The 24,799-nt window shown below is 39.4% G+C and overlaps 1 protein-coding gene across 19 annotated transcripts in view; it reads right to left on the reverse strand.

Moving 5' to 3' along the window:
• ALKBH8 (alkB homolog 8, tRNA methyltransferase) overlaps positions 1–24,799 on the reverse strand; it is a 153,705-nt gene that overhangs the window by 88,225 nt on the left and 40,681 nt on the right. For 15 of the 19 annotated variants that reach the window (XR_014069870.1, XR_014069871.1, XR_014069872.1 and 12 more), the window contains 2 exons: positions 24,725–24,795; positions 7,852–7,958 (listed from right to left, as the gene is read on the reverse strand). Coding sequence is in view for 15 of the 19 variants with exons in the window: in XM_081545863.1 (XP_081401989.1) it covers positions 7,852–7,958; positions 24,725–24,795 (178 nt within the window). In the remaining 4 variants the exon portion in view is untranslated. Of the gene's footprint in view, positions 1–3,028; positions 3,134–7,851; positions 7,959–24,724; positions 24,796–24,799 lie in introns of all 19 variants that reach the window. The other 4 variants (XR_014069869.1, XM_081545858.1, XM_081545851.1 and 1 more) reach the window with 1 other exon arrangement.

Here is a 24,799-nt window from a genome sequence, read left to right on the forward strand (position 1 = left end):
CTTCTTCTATCTGCCCTCTAGTAGATGATGCTAAGTGTGGCTTGTATATTCTTCCTGATGGAGGGGTTGGGTGGGGAAAACTGGGTCTTGCTCTGGTGGGCAGGGCCTTGCCCAGCAAAGCTAGAATCCAATTATCTGCTGATGGGTGGGGTTGTGCTCCCTCCCGGTTGGTTGTTTGGCCTAAGGTCACCCAGCTCTGGGGTCTATGAAGTCTATGGTAGGGTTAATGTTGACCTCCAAGAGGACTTACACCAAGGGGCATCTTCCAGGACTGCTGCTGCCAGTGCCCCCCGTCCTTGTGGTGAGCCCTTGCTGACCCATGCCTCCATAAGAGACCACCTAACATTAGCAGGTAGGTCTGGCTCAGTCTCCTGTGAGGTCACTCCTCCTTTCCCCAGGGTCTTGGTGCAAGCAAAATTTTGTGCCCTCAAAGAGTAGAGTCTCTGTTTCCCCCAGTCCTGTGGAAGTCCTATAATCAAAGTCTGCTGGCTTTCAAGGTCAGATTCCCTGGGGATTCCCATTCTTTGTTGGATCCCCAGGCTGGAAAGCCTGTCATGGGGCCCAGAACCTTCACAACAGTAGGAGAACTTCTTCAGTATTATTGTTTTCCAGTTTGTGGGTTGCCCACTCAGCGGGTATAGGTTTGGATTTTACAGCAATTGTGCTACTACTATCTCGCTGTGGCTTCTTCTTTGTCTTTGCATGTGGGATATCTTTTTTTGGTGGGTTCCAACATCCTCCTGTCGATGGCTGTTCAAGAGTTCAAAACAGTTGTGATTTTGGTGCTCTTACAGGAGGAGATCAGTACACACCCTTCCATTCCACCATCTTAAACCGGAAGCCCTCAATTACATAAGATCTTTATTGCTTTCTCCTGTATTATTATACTAAGATGTCCAATATAATATTAAATAGAAGTGATGAGAGCAAAAATCCCTGCACTTTCAATATTTTAGGAAAAAGCATTCAATGTTTTATTATTAACTGTGATACTGCCCGTGGATTTTTCACAGATGCTCTTTAATCACACTGAAGAACTTTTCTTCTTATCCGGTTTGCCAAGTTTTTATCATGAGTGGATGTTAAATCTGTCAAAATATATTTTCTGCATCAATCAAGATGATTATTTTTTCTCTTTTGTTCTTTGACTTCCAACTGTTAAACCAATCTTGCAACTCTGGGATAAATTCCACGTAGTCTTGACGTATTTTCATTTTTATATATTGCAGGTTTGAATTTTCTAATAATTTGTCACAGACTTTTAAGATCTCTGAGAGATATTGGTCTGCAATTTCCTTTTTTGTAATGTTCTTGACAAATTTTGGTGTCAGGGTAGCACCAGCTTCATAAAACAAGTTGTAAGAACAGCTCATTTAAAAGAGTTCATGCTAAAGGCAATTTTTTAGAAGTAAAAACAAGCAAACGGTGCCTGAAATTATATGACTGTTAATCTGATAGCTGAAAATGATTAAAACTAAAGTGCTGAACAAAGAACAAAATTAAGTTACTTTATAACAATGAATACCTTGAAATTCTTATTAGCAATTCTCTCTTGGGTACTAAATAGTTCTCTATTATGGCTCTCTGAAGTCAACTACTTCAGTTGCCTAGAGTTAAATCTTAGTCAAAAGTCAAGCAGTACTTAGTGCTTTTGGAACCAATCTCAGATTTTTGGGAATAGGCAATCTATATGTTAAAAATAATTAATTATTTAAATATCTCTGAACATCTTTTTTTCCTGTACTCAAATTATAATCTAGTTGGGAAAACATTAAATAAAAAGATAAAAACATTATTATAAATTTAAATAATAGTTCAATACGATAGAAAAGATAGCACAAGCCAGTTGCAGACAACACAGTCTTTAGGAGTTAAGGGAGAAATTATTTCAGGCTATTGTCATCAGAAAAAGCTTTATACATTATAAAGGAAACAAAAGTTGAGCTATATGTTAAAAAGAAGTGAATGCAAAGGAAAAGGAAATTTATTCCATTAAGAGTTGACAAAAGTGTGAAGGCTACAAGGTACCTGCATAAATTCAGATGAAAGGGAGCAAACGAATTTAGCTGTAACAGTATGGTTAAGAGCACAGATCCTGAAGGCAGACTCCTCAGCTTCTGATCTTGTCTCTGCCCCTCACTGGTTTTGTAACTTTGTACAACTTATGGAACCTCTTTATGTTCCAATTTCCTTTAAAAATGTGGACAAAACCATGAAAAAAACTTTCCACTGTGATTATATCAGTTACATGAGTTAATGCATGTAAAGCTTTCAGACAATATCTGGCAAAAAGGGCTCCAAAAATCATTGAAAAGGAGAGCTCACATAGATTCATGAACTAACTGAACCCAAGGCTAGTCTAGTAACACAAATGAGTGAAGCAGGTAGACTTCAGAAATATACTTCCATTAAACACACAAGAACTGTCTTCATTTCAAAAAAATAAAGCTTTCTCTTCCATTTTTCTTAAAACACACATTCCTATTCCTTCTAGCTTTTTCCCCCATTTCTAAAACAGATGTAAGTTTAAGAAATAAGTAATTTTCATTTAACTCTGTTATAAGATAAAAACATTAGTATGAGCACAGTGATAAATGACAACTGGTACTCAGTCGTAGTTCAGGCAATCATAGAAAGCGGTAGGAACCCTAGAGAACCTGAAAATATAGTTTCACCTAAAGAAGGCCACTGATAGTCTCAGCTACTGCTGTCAAAAAATACTATGGTCAATGTTTTCAGATGTTCTCAATTTTCAAAAGAAGCTGAAAACTCAGATCCCCGTGTAAAAGCTGCTGATATTCACACACAACCAATTTTTAAAAATTCTACAATGTTGACTACCGATGCTCAAGCCAAACAGTCTGATTGCTATATTTGACTCATGTTCTGCCAGTCTGCCATCTCTGCTTTACTGCATGGTGACTAGAACAGTAAACTTTAACTATATCCATTTGAGTGTTTGGGGACTTCCCTGGTGGCATAATGGATGAGATTCCACCTGCCAGTGCAGGAAACACAGGTTCAATACCTGGCACAGGAGGATTCCACGTGCCTCAGATAACTAGGCCCTTGTGCCACAACTACTGAAGCCCACGTTTCAAATGCTGAATCCTGCACACCTGGAGCCAGTGCTCTGCAACAAGAGAAACGACCGCAATGAATAGTCGAAATGCTGCAACAAAGAGGAGCCCCCACTCACCACAACTGGAGAAAGTCTGCACAAAAAGCAACAAGGACTCAGGGCAGCCAAAAAAAAAAAGTGTCTGAACTGGCTGTGTGAATCAATCTTTTTCAGTGGTGCTTTCTAGTGCTTTTTTTATCACAGATCAAAATATTTTTAATCAAAGTTTATTTCTACGGTTTATATATATTTTTAGTACACTAAGTGTGCCTCTTTGACTAATTCTCCCTCCCACTCAGATTCCAAGGATCCTTCCAATAGTTGATTCACCATTTGTTTGGTCAGTCTCTCTCTGTTCCCATCACTGTCTCTTCCCTTCACTTTTCTCCATTCTTCTCTCTCTTTTCTTAACACACACATACATACACACACACGGCAGGATAAACCCAAGGAGGAAAACACCGAGACACACAGTAATCAAACTGAAAAAATTTAAAGACAGATAAAATATTAAAAGCAACAAGGGAAAAATGACAAATAACATACAACAGAACTCCCATCAGGCTATCAGCTGATTTCTCAACAGAAACTCTACAAGCCAGAATGTAATGGCATGAAATATTTAAAGTGATGAAAGGGAAGAACCTACAACCAAGAATACTCTACCCAGCAAAACTCTCCTTCAGATTTGATGGAGAAATCAAAACTGTCCAGACAAGTAACAGTTAAGAGAATGCAGCACCACCAAACTAGCTTTACAACAAACACTAAAGGAATTTCTCTAGGAAGAAAATACAAGAGGAGGAAAAGACCTGCAGAAAGTAAACCCAAAACAATTAAGAAAACGGTAATAGGATCATCAGTTCAGTTCAGTTCAGTCACTCAGTTGTGTCTGACTCTTTGCAACCCCATGGACTGCAGCATGCCAGGCCTCCTTGGATCAGGATCATACATATTGATAAATGCCTTAAGTGTAAATGGATTAAATGCACCAACCAAAAGACATAGACTGGCTGGGTGGATGAAAATATGTACATGTATGCACTTCTATGAATCACACCACTCTGCTTGACCCTCCCATATTGTATGCAGCTTGAACATCTGGAAGTTCTTGGTTCGCATACTATTGAAGCCTAGCTTGAAGGATTTTGAGCATGACCTTGCTAGCACATGAAGTGAGTGCAACTGTGCAGTAGTTTGAACATTCTTGGCCTAGTTCTTCCTTGGGATTGGAATGAAAACTGACCTTTCCCAGTCCTATAGTTACTGTGGAGTTTTCCAAATTTGTTCGCATATGGAGTACAGCACTTTAATAGTATCATCTTTTAGGATTTGAAATAGCTCAGCTGGAATTGCATCACCTAGCTTTGTTTGTAGTGATGCTTCCTAAGGCCCGCTTGACTTCACATTCCAGGATGTCTGGCTCTAGGTGAGTGATCACACCAACCTAGTTATCTGGGTCATTAAGATCTTTTTTGTATGCTTCTGTGTATTCTTACCACCTTTTCTTAATATCTTCTGCTCCTGTCTGGTCCATACTACTTCTGTCCTTTATTGTGCCCATCTTTGCATGAAATGTTTTCTTGGTACCACTAATTTTCTTGAAGAGATCTCTAGTCTTTCCCATTATATTGTTTTCTTCTATTTCTTCACATTGATTGCTGAGGAAGGCTCTCTTACCTCTCCTTGCTATTCTTTGGAACTCTGCATTCAGATGGGTATCTATTTCCTTTTCTCCTAGGCCTTCAGTATTTTCAAAATTACAGGAATACTTTAAACTACTGGATCACATCACCATTTTCAATTGCTGAAAGTGAAATTTTAAATGGCTGTGAAAAAAAAAATCAGGCAAATTTAATCCTTAGTGCACAAAATCAGGCTATCTGTTTTTATGGCTCATTTAGGACAGGTTACAAACTCATTTAAATGCTCACTTCTCTAAATTTTTAAAAAATGAGTCAAAAAAAAAAAATCTCCAACCAGGGAAGCATTAATAAGTTCAGAATTCAGTAGTATTTTAAGTGACAATATATGTAAATTTTAGCAGTATGATGCTTCCACCTCAAAAGTCTGAGGATTTATTCCTGCCAAAAGTTAATAACTCATTTCGTTTACATTAGATTCAATTAAAAAAAACAACTCAAGGGACATTATCTAAAACAACTGGCATTCTTAAAAGTGTAAATGTCAAAAAGACAAAGAAAAGTTGAAAAATTGCTTCAAATTAAAGAAGGCTAAAGAAAACTGACAACTAAATGTAATGCAGGATCACGGACCAAATCCTAGATCAGACAGAAAACTTACCACAAGGTACTGACAGACTCTCCTCAACCAGACTTTAGTCAGTTTCCTCTGAGCCCAGACCGCCAAACCACCTTACCTGCCACCTGAGAAATCTGTATGTAGGTCAAGAAGCAACAGTTAGAACCAGACATGGAACAACAGACTGGTTCCAAATCGTGAAAGGAGTACATCAACGCTGTATATTGTCACCCTGCTTATTTAACTTATATGCAGAGTACATCATGCAAAATGCTGGGCTGGATGAATGAAGCACAAGCTGGAATCAAGTTTTCCAGGAAAATATCAATAATCTCTGATATGCAGATGACACCACCCTTATGGCAGAAAGCAAAGAACTAAAGAGACCCTCGATGAAGTTGAAAGATGAGAATGAAAAACCTGGCTTAAAACTCAACATTCAAAAAAACTAAGATCATGGCATCTGATCCCACCACCTCATGGGAAATAGACAGGGAAACAATGGAAACAGTGACGGACTTTATTTTCTTGGGCTCCAAAATCACTGCAGATACTGACTGCAGCCATGAAATTAAAAGACACTTGCTCCTTGGAAGAAAAGCTATGACAAATCTAGACAGCATATTAAAAAGCAGAGGCATTACTTCACCAACAAGGTCCATATATTCAAAGCTATAGTTTTTCCAGTAGTCATTTATGGGTGTGAGAGTTGGACCATAAAGAAGGCTGCCTGCCAAAGAATTGATGCTTTTGAACTGTGGTGTTAGAGAAGACTCTTGAGAGTCCCTTGGACAGCAAGGAGATCAAACCAGTCAATCTTAAAGGAAATCAGTCCTGAATATTCATTGGAAGGACTGATGCTGAAGCTGAAACTCCAATACTTTGGCCACCTGATGCAAAGAACTGACTCATTGGAAAAGACCCTGATGCTGGGAAAGATTGCAGGCAGGAGAAGGGGACGACAGAGGATGAGATGGTTGGATCACATCACCAATTCGATGGACATGAGCTTGAGCAAGTTCCAGGAGTTGGTGATGGACGGGGAAGCCTGGCATGCTGCAGTCCATGGGGTCGCAAAGAGTCGGACATGACTAAGCGAATGAACTAAACTGACTCTGAGCCCAAATAGGCACTGTCCTTAGGCATGTCTAGTGACCTATTTTAGCAAGAATCCTGTTAAGTCAGTTTAGCCACAATCCACCATCCTCCATATCTGATCATCCTTGGTAACTGACCAAATTCCTTACACCTATCTTTCCCCAGGTGATGTCTGATCACTGTGGCTTGCCTGCAGGAAGAATCCTATGGTTGGTTTAGCCAGAATTCTCCCTTCCTACTGATGTTTCTTGTTAGTAGTTTTCTATTCATGCACACTGCCCCACCCTCAACCCCAGGTTCCCTGCCCATAAATCTCCACTTTTCCTTATTACATTTGAAATTGAGTCCACTCCTATACTCTCTTCCTCTATTACAATAGTTCCTGAGTAAAATCTGTGTTTGTTGCTTTAACTACTGTCAAGGTCTGGTTTTCTTTGACAGTAGTATAAAGTACAACTAGTAAATTTTCAACATGGATTGTATGAGCATGATAAGAGCATTTTATCAATGTTGAATTTCCTGAATTTGAGGCATACACTGCAGTTTTGTAGAACAAGGGGCTGGCAAATGTTTTCTGTAACAAAACCAGAAAGTATGTATTTCAGGCATAGAAGGCCATCTATAGTCTCTACCACATATTCTTTTTTGTTTTTGTTCTTTACAACACTTTAAAAATGTAAAACCACTTTTAGATCAAGAGCTGTGTAAAAACAAGGGCTGAAGTTGGCTCATGAGCCATAGTTTGCCAACCCCTAATACAGACAAAGTTCTTGCTCTTTAAAAATATGCAATGAACCATGTAAAGATAAAGGGTCACCATGGCTGCAACTTCCTCTCAAAGACTGAGCAAAAATTATAATGACAATAACACATTAGAGAAAAAATGACGCCAAACTTAGTGCAGACCTGATCATCATAGTGTACTGCAGCCTAGAACTCTTGGGCTCAAGCAATCCTCTTGCCTCAGCTTCCCAAAGCTGGGACTATAGGTGTGTGACACTACACCAAGCAGAGGATTAAAGCCAGATCTGTATTTTTTCCAAACTCTTTCTTCATGTTTCTGTGCAGCATCAGTGGACATGGAGACAAGATTTTGGCAGCAATGAAATCAGACAGCAAAATATTCACAATTGGTAAACCTATGTAAAAGGTGAAGGGAATTCACCATACTATACTTAAAATTTTTCTTTAAATTTGAAATTTTTTCAAAATAAAGAGTTTTTTTAAAAAGCCATAGATGTCCTTGGGGAAGCCAGGACATGTGCAAGCCTCAATGTGCAAGCCTGAGGTGTGGTTCTGGCAGCTCAGAAAAGAATGAGACTCCCACAAAGCAAAAGGTATCCTGTCATCTAGGTCATTTCAGTACATACCCATGGGTCCAAAGGTATCTAGACTCTCCTGTCATCACCAGCAAACTCCGACGAGGCAGCATAACCTGCACCGTCATACCATCTGGGTGCTTAAAATCCATGACAATCTTGAAATAAAGGCAAAAGCATAAAGATCAATCAATCCAGAAAGTTATACACTCCAAAGATAAGAGCAATTCACTGATTCTATCTTTCTAAGCTAATAGAGACTAAAACATGGTAATGCTTATAGGAGAGCATAGCACAGTGGTTCTCAAACCTCACTGCACATAAGAATCAACTGAATGACTAAAAGTAGGTCTACAGTAAGGCTCAGGAATCTGCATCTCTAACAATTACCTAAGGAAATTACGATGCAGGTGGTCAGAGAAGCATTCAAACTATGAAAAACATTAGTAGTCAAATTCAAGGACTTAGAACCTGAAACATTCATTTCTTGGCTTTTTCACTTACTGGCCACATGATTCAGGACAACTCATTTAACCCCTCTGTGTCCAGTTTCCTCAACTCTTATAGGATTGTCATAGTATCTGGCATATTGTAAATACAAAAACAGTAGATATTATTATTCATATGCAGGCATGCAAAGTCACTTGAGTTATGTCTAACTTTTTACAACTCTCTGGACTGTAGTCTGCCAGGTTCCTCTGTCCATGGGATTCTCCAGGCAAGAATACTGCAGTGGGTTGCCATGCCCTCCTCTAGGGGATCTTTCTGACTTAGGAACTGAAGCTGCATCTCTCACTGGCAGGTGGGTTCTTTATCACTAGAGCCATGGGTGAAGCCCATTTTAGAATATTAACAATTAACAATCTAAGGAGAAGTAACTATTAGATGCAGATTTTCATATAATCCATTTTTCCTTTAAAGTGACACAACACTTTAGACTTTAGAGACTGATTTATGAGATAATCAAAAAACACAGGAAGATATTCAGTGATTCTTCCTAAATTATGATCAAATATTATAAACAGCAATGTATAAAGCCCCAACACCCAAGAAAATGTTTTTGTGTCCAGATTGGAGACTTCAGTCTAAACACAGCAGCAGCTGACAAATGACATTTTTAAAAAAATATTTTCTTATTTATTCATTTATTTATTTGGCTGCACTGGGTCTTAGTTGCAGCACATGGGATCTAGTTTCCTGACCAGGGATTGAACCTGGGCCTCTTGAATTTGGAGCACCATCTTAGCCATGGGACCACAAAGGAAATCTCCAAATGTGAATTTTAAAAAGGCACATCAAAGGGCTAAAAAAAATTAAAGCAAACAAATCAATCCATGTGAAAAATAAATACGCCAACTAAGTATCAGTGGGATGAACATTAATTTAGCATAGTACCTTCATCAAAGGTAAATTTAGGACAGTACCTGGCACAAAAGCAAGCATTCAGTAACCATTACCTATTGTTAATAATAATAATATTGGGTAAAACAGATGATTAACATGAAACTCCTTCATAAATTATATAGAATTATATTGATCCTTATTGCAAAATTCAGACTTAAATTGAAGAAAACAGGGAAAACCACCAGGCCATTCAGGTATGATCTAAGTCAAATCCCTTATGACCATACAGTAGAAATGACAAATATATTCAAGGGATTAGATCTGATAAACAGAGTGCCTAAAAAAAACTATAGATGGAAGTTCGTAACACTGTACAGCAGGTGGTGATCAAAACCATCCCCAAGAGAAAGAAATGCAAAAAGGAAAAATGGTTGCCTGAGGAGGTCTTACAAATAGCTGAGAAAAGCAGAGAAATGAAAGGCAAAAGAGAAAAGGAAAAATACACCCATCTAAATGCAGAGTCCCAAAAAAGTGCACACAGAGATTAGAAAGCCTTTTTAAGTGATCAATGCAAAGAAACAGAGGAAAACAATAGAATGGGAAAGACTAGAGATCTTTTCAAGAAAATTAGAGATACAAAGGGAACATTTTATGCAGAGATGGGCACAATAAAGGACAGAAATGGTATGGATCTAACAGAAGCAGAAGATATTAAGAAGAGGTAGCAAGAAAACACAGAAGAACTATACAAAAAAGTCTTAATGGCCCTGATAACCATGATGGTGTGATCAATCATCTAGAGCCAGACATCCTGGAGTGTGAAGTCAAGTGGGCCTTAGGAAGCATCACTACAAAGCTAGTGGAGATGATGCAATTCCAGCTGAGCTATTTCAAATCCTAAAAGATGATACTGTTAAAGTGCTGCACTCCATATGCCAACAAATTTGGAAAACTCAGCAGTGGCCACAGGACTGGAAAAGGTTGGTTTTCACTGCAATCCCAAAGAAGGGCAAGCCCTTCTTTGTTCAAACTACTGAACAGTTGCAATCACTTCACATGCTAGCAAGATCATGCTCAAAATCCTTCAAGCTAGGCTTCAACAGTATGTGAACCAAGAACTTCCAGACGTACAAGCTGGATTTAGAAAAGGCAGAGGAACCAGAGATCAAATTGCCAACATCTGTTGGGTCATAGAAAAAGGAAGGGAATTTCAGAAAAACATCTACTTCTGCTTCATTGACTATGCTAAGGCCTTTGACTATGTGGATCACAACAACTTGTGGAAAATTCTTAAAGAGATGGGAAGACCAGACCATCCTACCTGCCTCCTGTGAAACCTGTATGAAGGTCAAGAATTAACAGTTAGAACCAACTGGAGATGGAAAAACGAACTGGTTCCAAACTGGGAAAGGAGTACATCAAGGCTGTATATTGTCACCCTGTGTATTTAACTTATATGCAGAGTACATCATGCAAAATGCTGGGCTAGATGAAGCACAAACTGGAATCAAGATTTCCGGGAAGAATATCAATAACCTCAGATATGCAGATGACACCACCCTAATGGTAGAAAGTGAAGAAAAATTAAAGAGCCTCTTGATGAAGTATGAAAGAGGAGAGTGAAAAAGCTGGCTTAAAACTCAACATTCAAAAACTAAGACCAAAAACAAAAACAGAAAACGAAGATCATGGCATCTGGCCCCATCACTTCATTGTAAGCAGATAGGGAAACAATGAAAACAGTGACAGACTTTATTTTTGGGGATCCAAAATCACTGCAGACAGTGATCACTACCGTGAAATTAAAAGACACTTGCTCCTTGAAAGAAAAGTTATGACCAACCTAGACAGCATATTAAAAAGCACAGTCATCACTTTGCCAACAAAGGTCTACATATGAGGTTACTGATATTTCTCCTGGCAATCTTTTTTTTTTTTTTTTTTTAATAAATTTATTTATTTTAGTTGGGGGCTAATTACTTTACAATATTGTAATAGTTTTTGCCATACATTGACATGAATCAGCCATGAGTTCCTGGCAATCTTGATCCCAGCTTGTGCTTCATCCAGCCAGGTATTTCCTGTGATGTACTCAGCATAGAAGTTAAATAAGCAAGGTGACAATATACAGCATTGACGTGCTCCTTTCCCAATTTGGAACTAGTCTGTTATTCCATTTCCAGTTCTAACTGCTGCTTCTTGACCTGCATACAGATTTCTCAGGAGGCAGGTAAGGTAGTCTGGTATTCCCATTTCTTGAAGAATTTTCCAGAGTTTATTGTGGTCCACACGGTCAAAAGCTTTGGCATAGTCAATAAAGCAGAAGTAGATGTTTTTCTGGAACTCTCTTGCTTTTTCAATGATCCAACAGAAGTTGGCAACTTGACCTCTGGTTCCTCTGCCTTTTCTAAATCCAGCTTGTACATCTGGAAGTTCACGGTTCACATACTGTTGAAGCCTGGCTTGGAGAATTTTAAGCATTAGTTTGGTAGCATGTGAGTGAAGTGCAATTGTGCAGTAGTTGGAGCATTCTTTGGCATTGCCTTTCTTAGGGATTGGAATGAAAACTGATCTTTTCCAGTCCTGTGACCACTGCTGAGTTTTCCAATTTTGCTGACATACTGAGTGCAGCACTTTCATAGCATCATCTTTTAGGATTTGAAATAGCTCAACTGGAATTCCATCACCTCCACTAGCTTTGTTTGTAGTGATGCTTCCTAAGGCCCGCTTGACTTCGCATTCCAGGATGTCTGGTTCTAGGGAGTGATCACATCATCCTGGTTATCTGCGTCATGAAGATCTTTTTTGTATAGTTTTCTGTGCATTCTTGCCAGCTCTTCTTAATATCTTCTGCTTCTGTTAGGTCCATACCGTTTCTGTCCTTTATTGTGTGCATCTTTGCATGAAATGTTCCCTTGGTATCTCTAATTTTCTTGAAGAGATCTCTAGTCTTTCCCATTCTATTGTTTTCCTCTATTTCTTTGCACTGATCACTGAGGAAGGCTTTCTTGTTCTCTCCTTGTTATTCTTTGGAACTCTGCATTCAAATGGGTATATCTTTCTTTTTCTCCTTTGACTTATGCTTCTCTTTTCTCAGCTATTTGTAAGGCCTCCTCAGACAACAATTTTGCCTTTTTCCATTTCTTTTTCTTGGGGATGGGCTTGATCCCTGCCTCCTGTACAATGTCATGAACCTCCGTCCATAGTTCTTCAAGCACTCTATCAGGTCTAATCCCTTGAATCTATTTGTCACTTCCACTGTATAATCATAAGGGATTTGATTTAAGTTGTACCTGAATGATGTAGTGGTTTTCCATATTTTCTTCAATTTAAATCTAAATTTTGCAATAAGAGTTCATGATCTGAGTCACAGTCAGCTCCCAGTCTTGTTTTTGCTGACTGTATAGAGCTTTTCCATCTTTGGCTGCAAAGAATATAATCAATCTGATTTCGGTATTGACCATCTGGTGTTGTCCGTGTGTAGTGTCATCTCTTGTGTTGTTGGAAGAGGGTGTTTGCTATGACCAGTGCGTTCTCTTGTCAAAACTCTGTTAGCCTATGCCCTGCTTCATTCTGTACTCCAAGGCCAAACTTGCCTGTTACTCCAGGTTACTCTTGATTTCCTACTTTTGCATTCCAGTCCCCTATAATGAAAAGGACATCTTTTTTGGCTGTTAGTTCTAGAAGGTCTTGTAGGTCTTCACAGAACTATTCAACTTCAGGTTCTTCAGCATTATTGGTTGGGGCATGGACTTGGATTACTGTGATATTGAATGGTTTGCCTTGGAAACAAACAGAGATCATTCTGTCGTTTTTGAGATTGCACCCAAGTACTGCATTTCAGACTCTTTTGTTGACTATGAAGCTACTCCATTTCTTCTAAGGGATTCTTGCCCACAGTAGTAGATATAATGGTCATCTAAGTTAAATTTGCCCATTCCAAACCATTTTAGTTCACTGATTCCTAAAGTTGATGTACACTCTTGCCATCTACTGTCTGACCACCTGTAATTTACCTTGATTCATGGACCTAACACTTCAGGTTTCTATGCAATATTGTTTTTTACATCATCAGACTTTATTTCCATCGCCAGTCACATCCACAACTGGGTGTTGTTTTCTTTGGCTCCATCTCTTCGTTCTTTCTGGAGTTATTTCTCCACTGATCTCCAGTAGCATATCGGGCACCCACTGACCCAGGTAGTTCATCTCTCAGTGTCCTGTCTTTTTGCCTTTTCATACTTTTCATGGGGTTCTCAAGGCAAGAATACTGAAGTGGTTTGCCATTGCCTTCTCCAGTGGACCGTGTTTCGTCAAAACTCTCTACCATGAACTGTCCGTCTTAGGTGGCCCCACAGGCACGGCTCCTAGTTTCATTGAGTTAGACAAGGCTGTGGTCCATGTGATCAGTTTGATTAGTTTTCTGTGATTCTGGTTTTCATTCTGTCAGCCATCTGATAGATAAGGATAAGAGGCTTATGAAAGCTTCCTGATCAGAAGACTGACTGAGGGGGAAACTGGGTCTTGTTCTGACGGGTGGGGCCATGCTCAGTAAATCTTTAAGCCAGTTTTCTGTTGATGGGCAGGGCTGTGTTCCCTCCTTGTCATGGTCTCAGGTCAAACAACAGGGAGGGAATATTATAAAATCTATAATATTTTCCTGAAAACATTGCTTGTTAAAAAAAAAAAAAAAAAGATTTTTTCAAATATTTACTAAGGATTCACAATCAACAATCCTTGCCAGCAACTGCTGAATCATTCTGCCCTGTGACAGCTTTGCTCCATTGGAACTTTTTCCAATTATTCTTTTTGGTTTTACATATTTTATTTTCTGAGTCAATAAAGATCAAGTTTGCAGCAAGCTAATGATGAGACAGGAAGAAAGGGAACAGGACACAATCACTGTAACAGTGACAAAGCCATTGAGGATACAACAAAACTGGTTAGAACCAACGTGGCCCAAGATGGCTGAAGATTTGAATTCCAAAAGCACTTCAGCCTTATTATACTTTTATTGCAATGCATTAGAATGCTAAATGACACATTCTCAGACACCATGACAGGTCCCAGGTTGACCATAAAAGGCCAAAAAGTGGGCTGTGGCCCAGTTCCTGGAAACTTCTGCCCCTTCTCTCAAATAGTTAGAATATTCCTCCTACTTCTTAGTATATGTAATTACCCAGCCCATAAAAACTAAACACCCCACATCCTGAAATCTGGTTCTTGCCTTCTGAGACTGACCACATTCTGTCTATGGAATGTATAGCTCTCTAAAAGATCTTTTACTTTACTATGGCTCACTCTAGAATTCTTTTCCACACGAAGCCAAGAATCCTCACTTGGCAGCCATCCCAGGAACTTACCCAAGACCTGGGACATGACACACACCCCCTTCTCCTGCAACAATGGGGCAAGATTAAGGATAATATTCAGTTCAAAGCAAGCAAAAGATCCTAGACATTCTACTCTTATAAAACCCTTAATACAAACAAATACAACCGAAAGGAAACTGCAGACATAGTTATCACTCAAGTATTTACTAAAGTAAAGATAAGATGTGAGAAATGAAATATTTCCTGCCGAATCAGTAAGCATGGATGTCACAGTCTTCAGCAATTGCAGTGACTCATTGGAAAAGACCCTGATGCTGGGAAAGATTGAAGACAAAAGGAGAAGGGGGTGACAAAGGATGAGGTGGTTAGAAAGCATCTCCGACTCAATGAATCTGAGCAAACTCTGGGAAATAGTGGAGGACAGAGAAACCTGGTGTGCTGCAGTCCACAGGGTCACAAAAAGTCAGACATCTCTTAGCACCTACACAATAACAATATGGGCTGGTGAGCTCTGGGGGCACTCAGGAAGGAGAAAAAACCTGTGATCTAGCAGCCATCGGACTACAACCACTCCCTACAATGAGCCCCAAGGAAGTTCAGGATGTGAAAAAACTCAGGATACTGACCCCAGGATAGCAAGATGCATATTACAGGAATGATTTCAGTGAGCCCAGACTCTTGCATCTTGCCATACACAGAAAAGCACTAAATTCCTTAACTTGGGATATCTGGTTTTCTTTTTATTAACAATCTTTTGATGTTCAGACTACTGCCTTTTGCTACCAAACTTCGTTCCTCCTTTCACCTCCTCAGACCAGTTCTCTCGGGGTTACTTGAGATGCTGTCTCCCAGACTTGAAGTCCTAAAAATTCCCACAGAATAAAACATAACTCTCAACTCATAGGTTGTGAATATTTTTTAAGTTGACAGATGCATAACAGAAAAGTACATGAAACTGATCTCCTCCATGCTGGCTAAACAGGAAAATGAAAACATATAACACTACCGGAAGCACTTCTGAGAAAGCAGACAAATTTAATCCTGATCCTTATCGGTTAAAAATAGGCTGAGACCTTTCACCTTTGAAACTCTTACGGATATATCAACAAGAGACAATAAGACACGACGAATGATGTGTGATTCATAGAGAATGAAGAAAGCTGAGAGGATAGAAGTGACTATATTTAGCTGGAGAAAATATTTCATGCCTGAGAATTTAGCAGACTACAAAGAAGCCTGCCAAATATAAATCTTTTGTGGTTGCACTAACTTTTCCATGGGATTCAAACTGCAACTGGGCAGGACCCTATTGGGCTTTCCTGTGACAGACCTCTCCCCGTAGCCTCTGTTTTAGCTCCTCTCAATAGTACCTAGGTAATAGTATCTGACACATATTTCCTGAGTTTTTTAGATGCTAAAACCACCACCAAAGAAAGAAATTAACTACTTAATGACTATGAGCATGTAGCTCCCAAACTTCTGGTGCCTAAAGACTGATCACCATCAATCAATCAGAGAACTGTGCAAGAGCTGATCACATACCCTGGGACACTCCCCTCCCTCACCTTGCCTTTTAAAAAGCTTTTCTGAGACTCTTTGAAGACTTCATGGTTTTAGAGCATAAGCCACCCATCCTTCTTGTATTGATGCCTTTACAAAAAATGCTGCACTCTTCCTCACCACAATACAGTGTCAGCAGATTGGCTTTACTCTTTGCAGGCAAGCAGATACAAATTTGGTTCAGTAACAACTTGTAAGTAAGCTTGCTTGAAGTAAGTTGCTTTTTATTTTAAACAGCACACAAAGGATTCCATACACCTCATCATGGCCATGTCTGCCACGTTTGTGAGGTAGAAATTGTTAGGCAGTCACTGTAGGGCCAGGACCTCAGTTCATTTTTTTAACTTCAACTCCTTCTCCCATATAAACATTTTGCTCCACTGACTTAAAGCTATACTTGTTTCAGATTCCAGGCATTCCGAGGAAAGTCTCCCTGGCATGGAGGGTCATAAAATATCCAGACTCAAGACAGAACAATCAGTAACTGTTGACCAACTTATCAGATAGGAAAACACTAGATGGACCATTAACTCTTAGCCCATACTTCTGACTTCACTTTCACTTTTCACTTTCATGCATTGGAGGAGGAAATGGCAACCCACTCCAGTGTTCTTGCCTGGAGAATCCCAGGGACGGGGGAGCCTGGTGGGCTGCCGTCTGTGGGGTCACACAGAGTTGGACACGACTGAAGCGACTTAGCAGTAGCAGCAGCAGCATACCTCTGGTCCTTATCTGGTCCTTAAATGACGGCCTGGGGTCATGAGAAAGAGTCAGGACAGGGGGATTTTAAAAAATGTCATAAAGATGACAAACTGGATATAGGGACTTTCAAACTAATTGGTCAGAAATTATATACATCAGGGATGTGAGCCAACCAAAAATAAACAGATCAATACTGGTAAAGATATAAACTGCTATAATTGCCACCCTTTCGCGGCACTTCATCCCCTCTCAGTGTCTATGCTGGGAGCATTATACTTCTCTCGCCTTTAAAATAAAACTCTGCCTGTGTGACTATTTGCATGTTTGTAAAGTTCATTCTTTGGCTCCATGAACAAGAACTCAGATTACTGTTTTATCCTGACAAGTAGAAAAGGAGAGACAAACACAACTGCAAGGATACAAGACTGAAACAAATTACTTACAAAAAAATACCGCAAAAACAAAAATGTCTGTTAACACGTTCCCTGGTTTTATAAATACAGAATCCCACCATATCATGAGATATGAGTCCACTGTTGGGGTGAAGAGGAACTCGGTACATTTTTAGTAAAACAAATACAGCTTTTTGTCCCTCTACAAAAGACGATACTCCCAAAAGTATACTTTCCTAAGCTGAAAAGTACCTAGAAGAGAAGCCTTCTGGTATACCATATTTTTCCAAAGCAGAGGAATGTAAATCTTCTACCTATACTACATGGGCTTCCCTGGCTGCTCAGATGGTAAAGCATCTGCCTGCAATTCAGGAGAGCCAGTTCTATTTCTGGGTTGGAAAGATCCCTCAGAGAAGGGAATGGCAACCCATTCCGGTATTCTTGCCTGGAGAATTCCATGAACAAAGGAGCCTGGTAGGCAATAGTTCATGAGGTCACAAAGAGCTGGACATGAATGAATGATTCACACACACACACACACACACACACACACACACACACACACCTACCTATACTACACATGCCTGGTTAGTTTCCAACCTTTAAGGAAAGTTAAAATCAAAGGCCACAAGAAACCAGTTTCCGTTCCTTGCCTCCTACCTGGGAGCTGCAGACCAGAAGGGAGTGACAGGATATAATTAAAATGATGAAAGGGGAAAACCTAAAAGCAAGATTACTCTATCCAGGAGGATCTCATTTAGATTCAACAGAAAAATCAAGAAAAGCAAAAGAGAAGAGAATTTGGCACCACCAAATTAGCTTTACAACAAATGCTAAAGGAACTTCTCTAGGCAGAAAACACAAGAGAAGAAAAAGATCCACCAAAACAAATAAGAAAATGGTAAGAGGAACATATATATCGATAATTAATTTGAATGTAAATGGATTAAATGCTCCAACCAAAAGACACAGACTAACTAAATGGATATAGAAACAAAACCCTATATATGCTGTCTACAAGCGACCCACTTCAGACCTAGGGGCACATATGGACTGAAAGAAGGGGATGGAAACAGATACTCCATGCAAACCGAAATTAAAAGAAAGCTGGAGTAGCAATAGTCATATCAGATAAAATAGACTTTAAAATAAAGAATGTTACAAGAAACAAAGAATCATATTACATAATGATCAAGGGATCAATCCAAGAAGATATAACATTTATAAATGTTTCTGCACCCAACATAGAAGCACCTCAATATATAAGGCAGATGGTAACAACCACAAAAAGGGAAATCAACAGTGAAATAATAATAGTGGGGGATTTTGTTGTTGTTATTCAGTCGCTAAGTCACTAAGCACTCTTTGTGACCCCATGGACTGCAACACACCAGGCTTCCTTGTCCTTCACTATCTCCAGAGTTTGCCCAAATTCATGCCCACTGAGCCAGTGATGCCATCCAACCATCTTATCCTCTGTTGCCCTCCTACTGCTCTCAATCTTTCCCAGCATCACGGTCTTTTCCAATGAGTTGGCTCTTCATACAAGGTGGCCAAAGTATTGGCGCTTCAGCTTCAGCATCAGTCCTTCCAATGAATTCAGGGTTGATTTCATTCAAGATTGACTTATTTGATCTCCATGCTGTCCAAGGAACTCTCAAGAGTCTTATCCAGCACCACAGATTCAAAAGCATCAATCCTTTAGCACTCAGCATTCTTTACGGCACAACTCTCACATCCATACATGACTACTGGAAAAATCATAGCTTTGACTATATGGACCTTTGTCAGCAAAGTGATATCTCTGCTTTTTAATATGCTATCTAGGTTTGTCAAAGCTTTTCTTCCAAGGAGCAAGCATCTTTTAATCTCATGGCTGCAGTCACTGTCCACAGTGATTCTGGAGCCTAAGAAAATAAAATCTACCACTATTTCCATTTTTTCCCCATCTGTTTACCATGAAATGATGGAACCGATGCCATGATCTTTGTTTTTTGAATGTTGAGTTTTAAGCCAGCTTTTTCACTCTCCTCTTTCACATTCATCAAGAGGCTCTTTAGTTCCTCTTCACTTTCTGTCATTGTGGGGGGTATCATCTGCATATCTGAGGTTGTTGATATTTCTCCCAGCAATCTTGATTCCAGCTTGTGAGTCATCCAGCTTGGCATTTTTCATAATGTACTCTGCATATAAGTTAAATAAGCAGAGTGACAATATACAGCCTTGACATGCTCCTTTCCCAACTTTGAATTTTTGTTAAAATAGGGGGCTTTAACAGCCTACTTACACCAATGGACAGATCATCCAGATAGCAAATAACTAAGGAAACACAACCTTTAAATGACACAATAGACCAGATAGATTTCACTAACATTTTTACAACATTCCACACAAAAGTGGCAGAATACACTTTCTTCTCAAGTGCACACAGAACATTCTCCAGGATAGGTTACATCTTGGGTCACAAATCAAGCCTCGGTACATTTAAGAAAACTGAAATCGTATCATGCATGTTTTCTGACCACACCGCCATGAGATTAGAAATCAATTACAAGAAAAAAAAAAACTATTAAAAACACAAACACGTGGAGGCTACCCTACTAAATAACCAAGAGATCATGAGAAATCAAAGAGAAAATTTTTAAAATACATAGAAACAAAAACACAGTGACCCAGTGCTATGGGACACAGCAAAAGCAGTTCTAAGAGGCAAGTTTATAGCAATTCAATCTCACTTCAAGAAACAAGAAAAATCTCAAATATACAATCTAACCTTACACCTAGAGCAATTATAGAAAGAAAAATTTAAAAACCCCAAATCATAAAGATCATAATAGAAATAAATGAAATAGAAAAAAATAGTGAAGGACTTCCCTGGTGGGGTAGGGGAGTGACGAATTGGGAGACTGAGACTGAGACGGCATGTATAAAACAGACAGCTAGGGCAAACCTGCTATATACAGCACAGGGAGGTCAGTTTGGAACTCTGTGGTGACCTAGATGAGTGGGACTGGGGTGGCGGTGGGGTGGGAGGAAGGCCCACAAGGAGGGGCTTGTATGTATACATATAGCTCATTTACCAAGTTGTACAGCAGAAATTAACACAACATTGTAAAGCAATTATACTGCAATAAAACAACAACAACAAAAAACACCAGAAGTCATGAATTCACTTATTAAATTCCTTGAAAAACGGAATCTCAAGATTACCAAGTCTCGTGAAACTCAAAGGAAGGAGGCAATGGCCATGATAACACACCCTGGAATCAATACAGAGGACACAGGACTTCCCATTTGAAAGTGATTAAAGGAAGGAAATAAGCTCTGCTCCCTTGCTGCAGTCAGAAGCCATTTTCTAAAGTACAAGCCCTAATAGTCTTAACACGAGGGGCAAAAATAAACTCATACATGATGATGTGGTATCTTATGGCATATAAGAGTGATCTGCAAGTAGTAGACAAAACAGCTAAACTGGGGCCCAAAGGAACTTATTTCTCATTGCTTCTGAGTGAGGGTGTAAGAAGCAGAGTATCATTTGATATTTCTGGTGTGAAAACTTTGCTAGTTGATCAGATACTATGAATACATTTAAGCAACATACCTGGGAACTTGTCTACAATATTGCATTCATGAAGCAAGCAATAAGATCCAATCAAAAGTTAAATAGAAAACACCACAAATTTACTCCAGAGCACACATTAGCAAATTCCACATTTCAAACACAACTCTGCCTTACATAAGGAATAAACACAAACTTGAAAAGATACGTGCTCCTCCATGTGCATTATTTACAACAGCCAAGACATGAAAGCAACCTAAGAGTCCATTAATCATAAACAAAATGTGAGACATACACACACACACAAAATTATTCAGCCATAAAAAAGGAGGAAAACTTGCCATTTACAACAACATGGATGGACCTAGAGTATATTATGTTAAGTGAAATAAGTCAGATGAGAAAGACAAATACTATATGATCTCACTTATATGTGGAATCTAAAAAAAAAAAAGTAACAAAACAGAAACAGACTCAGATAAAGAGGACTTGTGGTCCCAACAGGGGAGGAGGACAGGGGGATGAGTGAAATAGGTTAGGAGATAAAGAGGTACAAACTTCCAAACTTACAAAACAAATTAGCAAAAGGGATGTAATGTACAGCACAGAGAACACAGTCAATAATACTGTAATAACTTTGTGCAGCAACAGATGGTAACTAGTCTTATTGTGGTAATCATCTTACAGAATATAAAAATATCAAATTATTATCTTGTATAACTGAAACTAATACTGTAAGGCAATTATACTTTTTTTTTTTTTTTCCACTCGGGGAAAGTGTAACTCCAGAGACACCAAATGGAGATAATGATTACAGTAGATTTTCAGTGCAACTAGAGGCAAGTTTTCCCTTCTTTAAAACTTATAACTAAAGACCATATAATCACCTTTTAGGGTGTTGGAGGAATATTTAGGCCCCATTTTTTATATTTCCCTAGGAATGGAGAGAATTTCTATAGGATTGAAAGTAATAGGAAGATCTATTTTTCTCCATTTCTTTACTTCCAGATCTCCACAGAAAAGGCACACGTCTGCTGATTGGTTAGCCTAGAGCCAAACCTGCTTCAATGAGCCCTTTCTTCTCTCTTTCAAATCTAGCTAGTTTGCAGAATCTTAAATTTATACTTCTTCATGTCCTCTGTTATAGGGACAGCCTCTGCCTTTATGGGAAAAGTCGTCAGCTGTACCAGCGTAAAGGACAGTATGTCTAATTCAGAGTTGAAGTATTAATAAATTCAGCTGGCAACAGATCCAAAGCCATGATCTTCCATGTCTTCTCAACAGCTGACATTCTGATGTTCATTTATCTTTTATCTCATTTCTACATTGGTTACACAGTTAGGAGGAAAAGACAAAGATGTTCTTTACTGATCCCCTAAAGCTACAAGCCAGGATAAGAGGTAAAATGAAAATACACAAGACAGAGAAGAGCTCTTTTCCCTTCCTGTCCTCATTATTTGTTAAAGCACTTAATAAGAATCCACACGTGGAGAGGATAAGATGGTTTTGCCTCATCAAACAAATACACTAGCTCTGTAGACACAATATCAACATGATCACACAAACTCAGCAAAAGTTAAAAAGGAAAAGCAAAATTTAGCAATGGGAGCTAAGCAAATGGAATAACAGACTGGTTTCAAATAGGGAAAGGAGTATGTCAAGGCTGTATATTGTCAGCCTGCTTATTTAACATATATTCAGAGTACATCATGAGAAACTCTGGGCTGGATGAAGCACAAACTGGAATCAAGATTTCTGAGAGAAATATCAATAACCTCCCATATGCAGATGACACCACCCTTATGGCAGAAAGTGAAGAACTAAAGAAGAGAATGAAAAGCTGGCTTAAAGCTCAACATTCAGAAAACTAAGATCATGGCATGTGGTCCCACTAATTCATGGCAAATAGATGGGGAAACAGTGGAAACAGTGACAGACTTTATTTTCTTGGGCTCCAAAATCACTGCAGATGGTGACTGCAGCCATGAAATTACAAGACACTTGCTCTTTATAAGAAAAGTTATGACCAAACTAGACAGCATATTAAAAAGCAGAGACATTACTTTCCCAACAAAGCTCTGCCTAGTCAAAGCTATGGTTTCTCCAGTTGTCATGTATGGTTGTGAGAGCTGGACCATAAACAAGGCTGAGCTCTGAACACCTGATGCTTTTGAACTGTGATGTTGGAGAAGACTCTTGAGAGTCCCTTGGACTGCAAGGAGATTCAACTAGTCCATCCTAAAGGAAATGAGTACTGAATATTCACTGGAAGGACTGAGGCTGAAGCTTAGACTCCAATATTTTGGCCACCTGACGTGAAAAACTGACTCATTTGAAAAGACCCTGATGCTGGGAAAGATTGAGGGCAGGAGGAGAAAGGGACGACAGAGGATGAGATGGTTGGATGGCCTCACTGACTCAATGGACACGAGCTTGAGTAAACTCCGGGAGTTGGTGATAGACAGGGAAGCCTGGCCTTCTGCAGTCCATGGGGTCGCAAAGAGTCAGACACAACTGAGCGACTGATCTGAACCGAACTAAGCAAATGCAAAATATACTAGAAAACGGTATTTACATCCAGGAACATGATAAGATTTTGAAACAACCTCATATTTTAAAAACTCTTCTAGATTTGAAATTATGATTTCTATCTAAAACTCTATCTTCAGTTTGCATGAAATAAAGTGAAAATCGCTCAGTCATGTCTGACTCTTTACGACACCATGGACTGTATAGTCCCTGGAATTCTGCAGGCCAGAATATTGGAGTGGGTAGCCTTTCCCTTCTCAAGGGGATTTTCCCAACCCGGGGATCGAACCCAGGTCTCCGGCATTGCAGGCGGATTCTTTACCAGCTGAGCCACCATGGAAACCCAAGAATACAGGAGTGAGTAGCCAGCCTACCCCTTCTCCAGGGGATCTTCCTGACTCAGGAATTGAACCGGGGTCTCCTGCAATTCAGGTGGATTCTTTACCAACTGAGCTATGAGGGAAGGCCTCATAGCTTCAGTTTGCATGGATTGCTTTAAATCATGCTTTTGATAGGTTCTATAGCAGTTTAAGGGCTTCCCTTGTGGCTCAACTGGTAAAGAATCCACCTGCAATGCGGGAGTCCCGGGTTCAATTCCTGGGTTGGGAAAATCCTCTGGAGAAGGGAAAAGCCACCTACTCCAGTATTCCGGCCTGGAGAATTCCATGGACTGTATAGTCCATGGGGTCACAAAAAGTAGAACATGACTGAGCAACTTTCACATAGCAAATCAAATAAAGTACAGCTATACTATAAAAATATATCAGTGAATAAACATTGAACTTCTTTATTTGTAAAGAAAACCACATTACCCATTACTATTCAAAGTTTTTGAAGAGACTGAATCATAAAATATATGTGAACAAGTTTATCAAAATTCCAGACACATTTTAGTTTTATCTATAGACTGCAGCTACTATCTTTAGCCACTAGATGGCAATGCTGCTACAGTAAATTACTGTAAAATGGACATTTCGGTTTTACTTAACTTACAAAAGTACCATGTATTTTACAGGGCTTTCCTGCCATCTAGTGAGCTGATACATAAAACTCTGGACACCTAAAAGAAGAGACTGTGTCACATTCTGCTGCTAAGTCTGCTAAGTCGCTTCAGTCGTGTCCGACTCTGTGCGATCCCATGGATGGCAGCTCACCAGGCTCTGCCGTCCCTAGGATTCTCCAGGCAAGAATACTAGAGTGGGTTGCCATTTCCTTCTCCAGTGCATGAAAGGGAAAAGTGAAAGTGAAGTTGCTCAGTCGTGTCCGACTCATAGCGACCCCATGGACTGTAGCCTACCAGGCTCCTCCATCCATGGGATTTTCTAGGCAAGAGTACTGGAGTGGGGTGCCACTGCCTTCTCCAAGAAATTAAATGCTAACGGTGTCTTTACATTTCATTTTTAAATCTTAATTCACCTGAAATGAGAAATGTGAGAAATCCTATGAAAAGGGCATTGCATAAGGTAAGACACTTGCTGATAGCTAGTAAGTGTTTGAAAATTTACCTCTGATCCCAGGCTGAGAGAAATGATCTCATCCTCAAAAGCGGAATGTGTGTCAATATGAGCAGGAATTCCTGA

This window comes from Giraffa tippelskirchi, chromosome 11 (assembly GCF_054371585.1).
Source record: "Giraffa tippelskirchi isolate mGirTip1 chromosome 11, T2T-mGirTip1v1.2.pri, whole genome shotgun sequence".
Taxonomy (NCBI): Eukaryota; Metazoa; Chordata; class Mammalia; order Artiodactyla; family Giraffidae; genus Giraffa; species Giraffa tippelskirchi.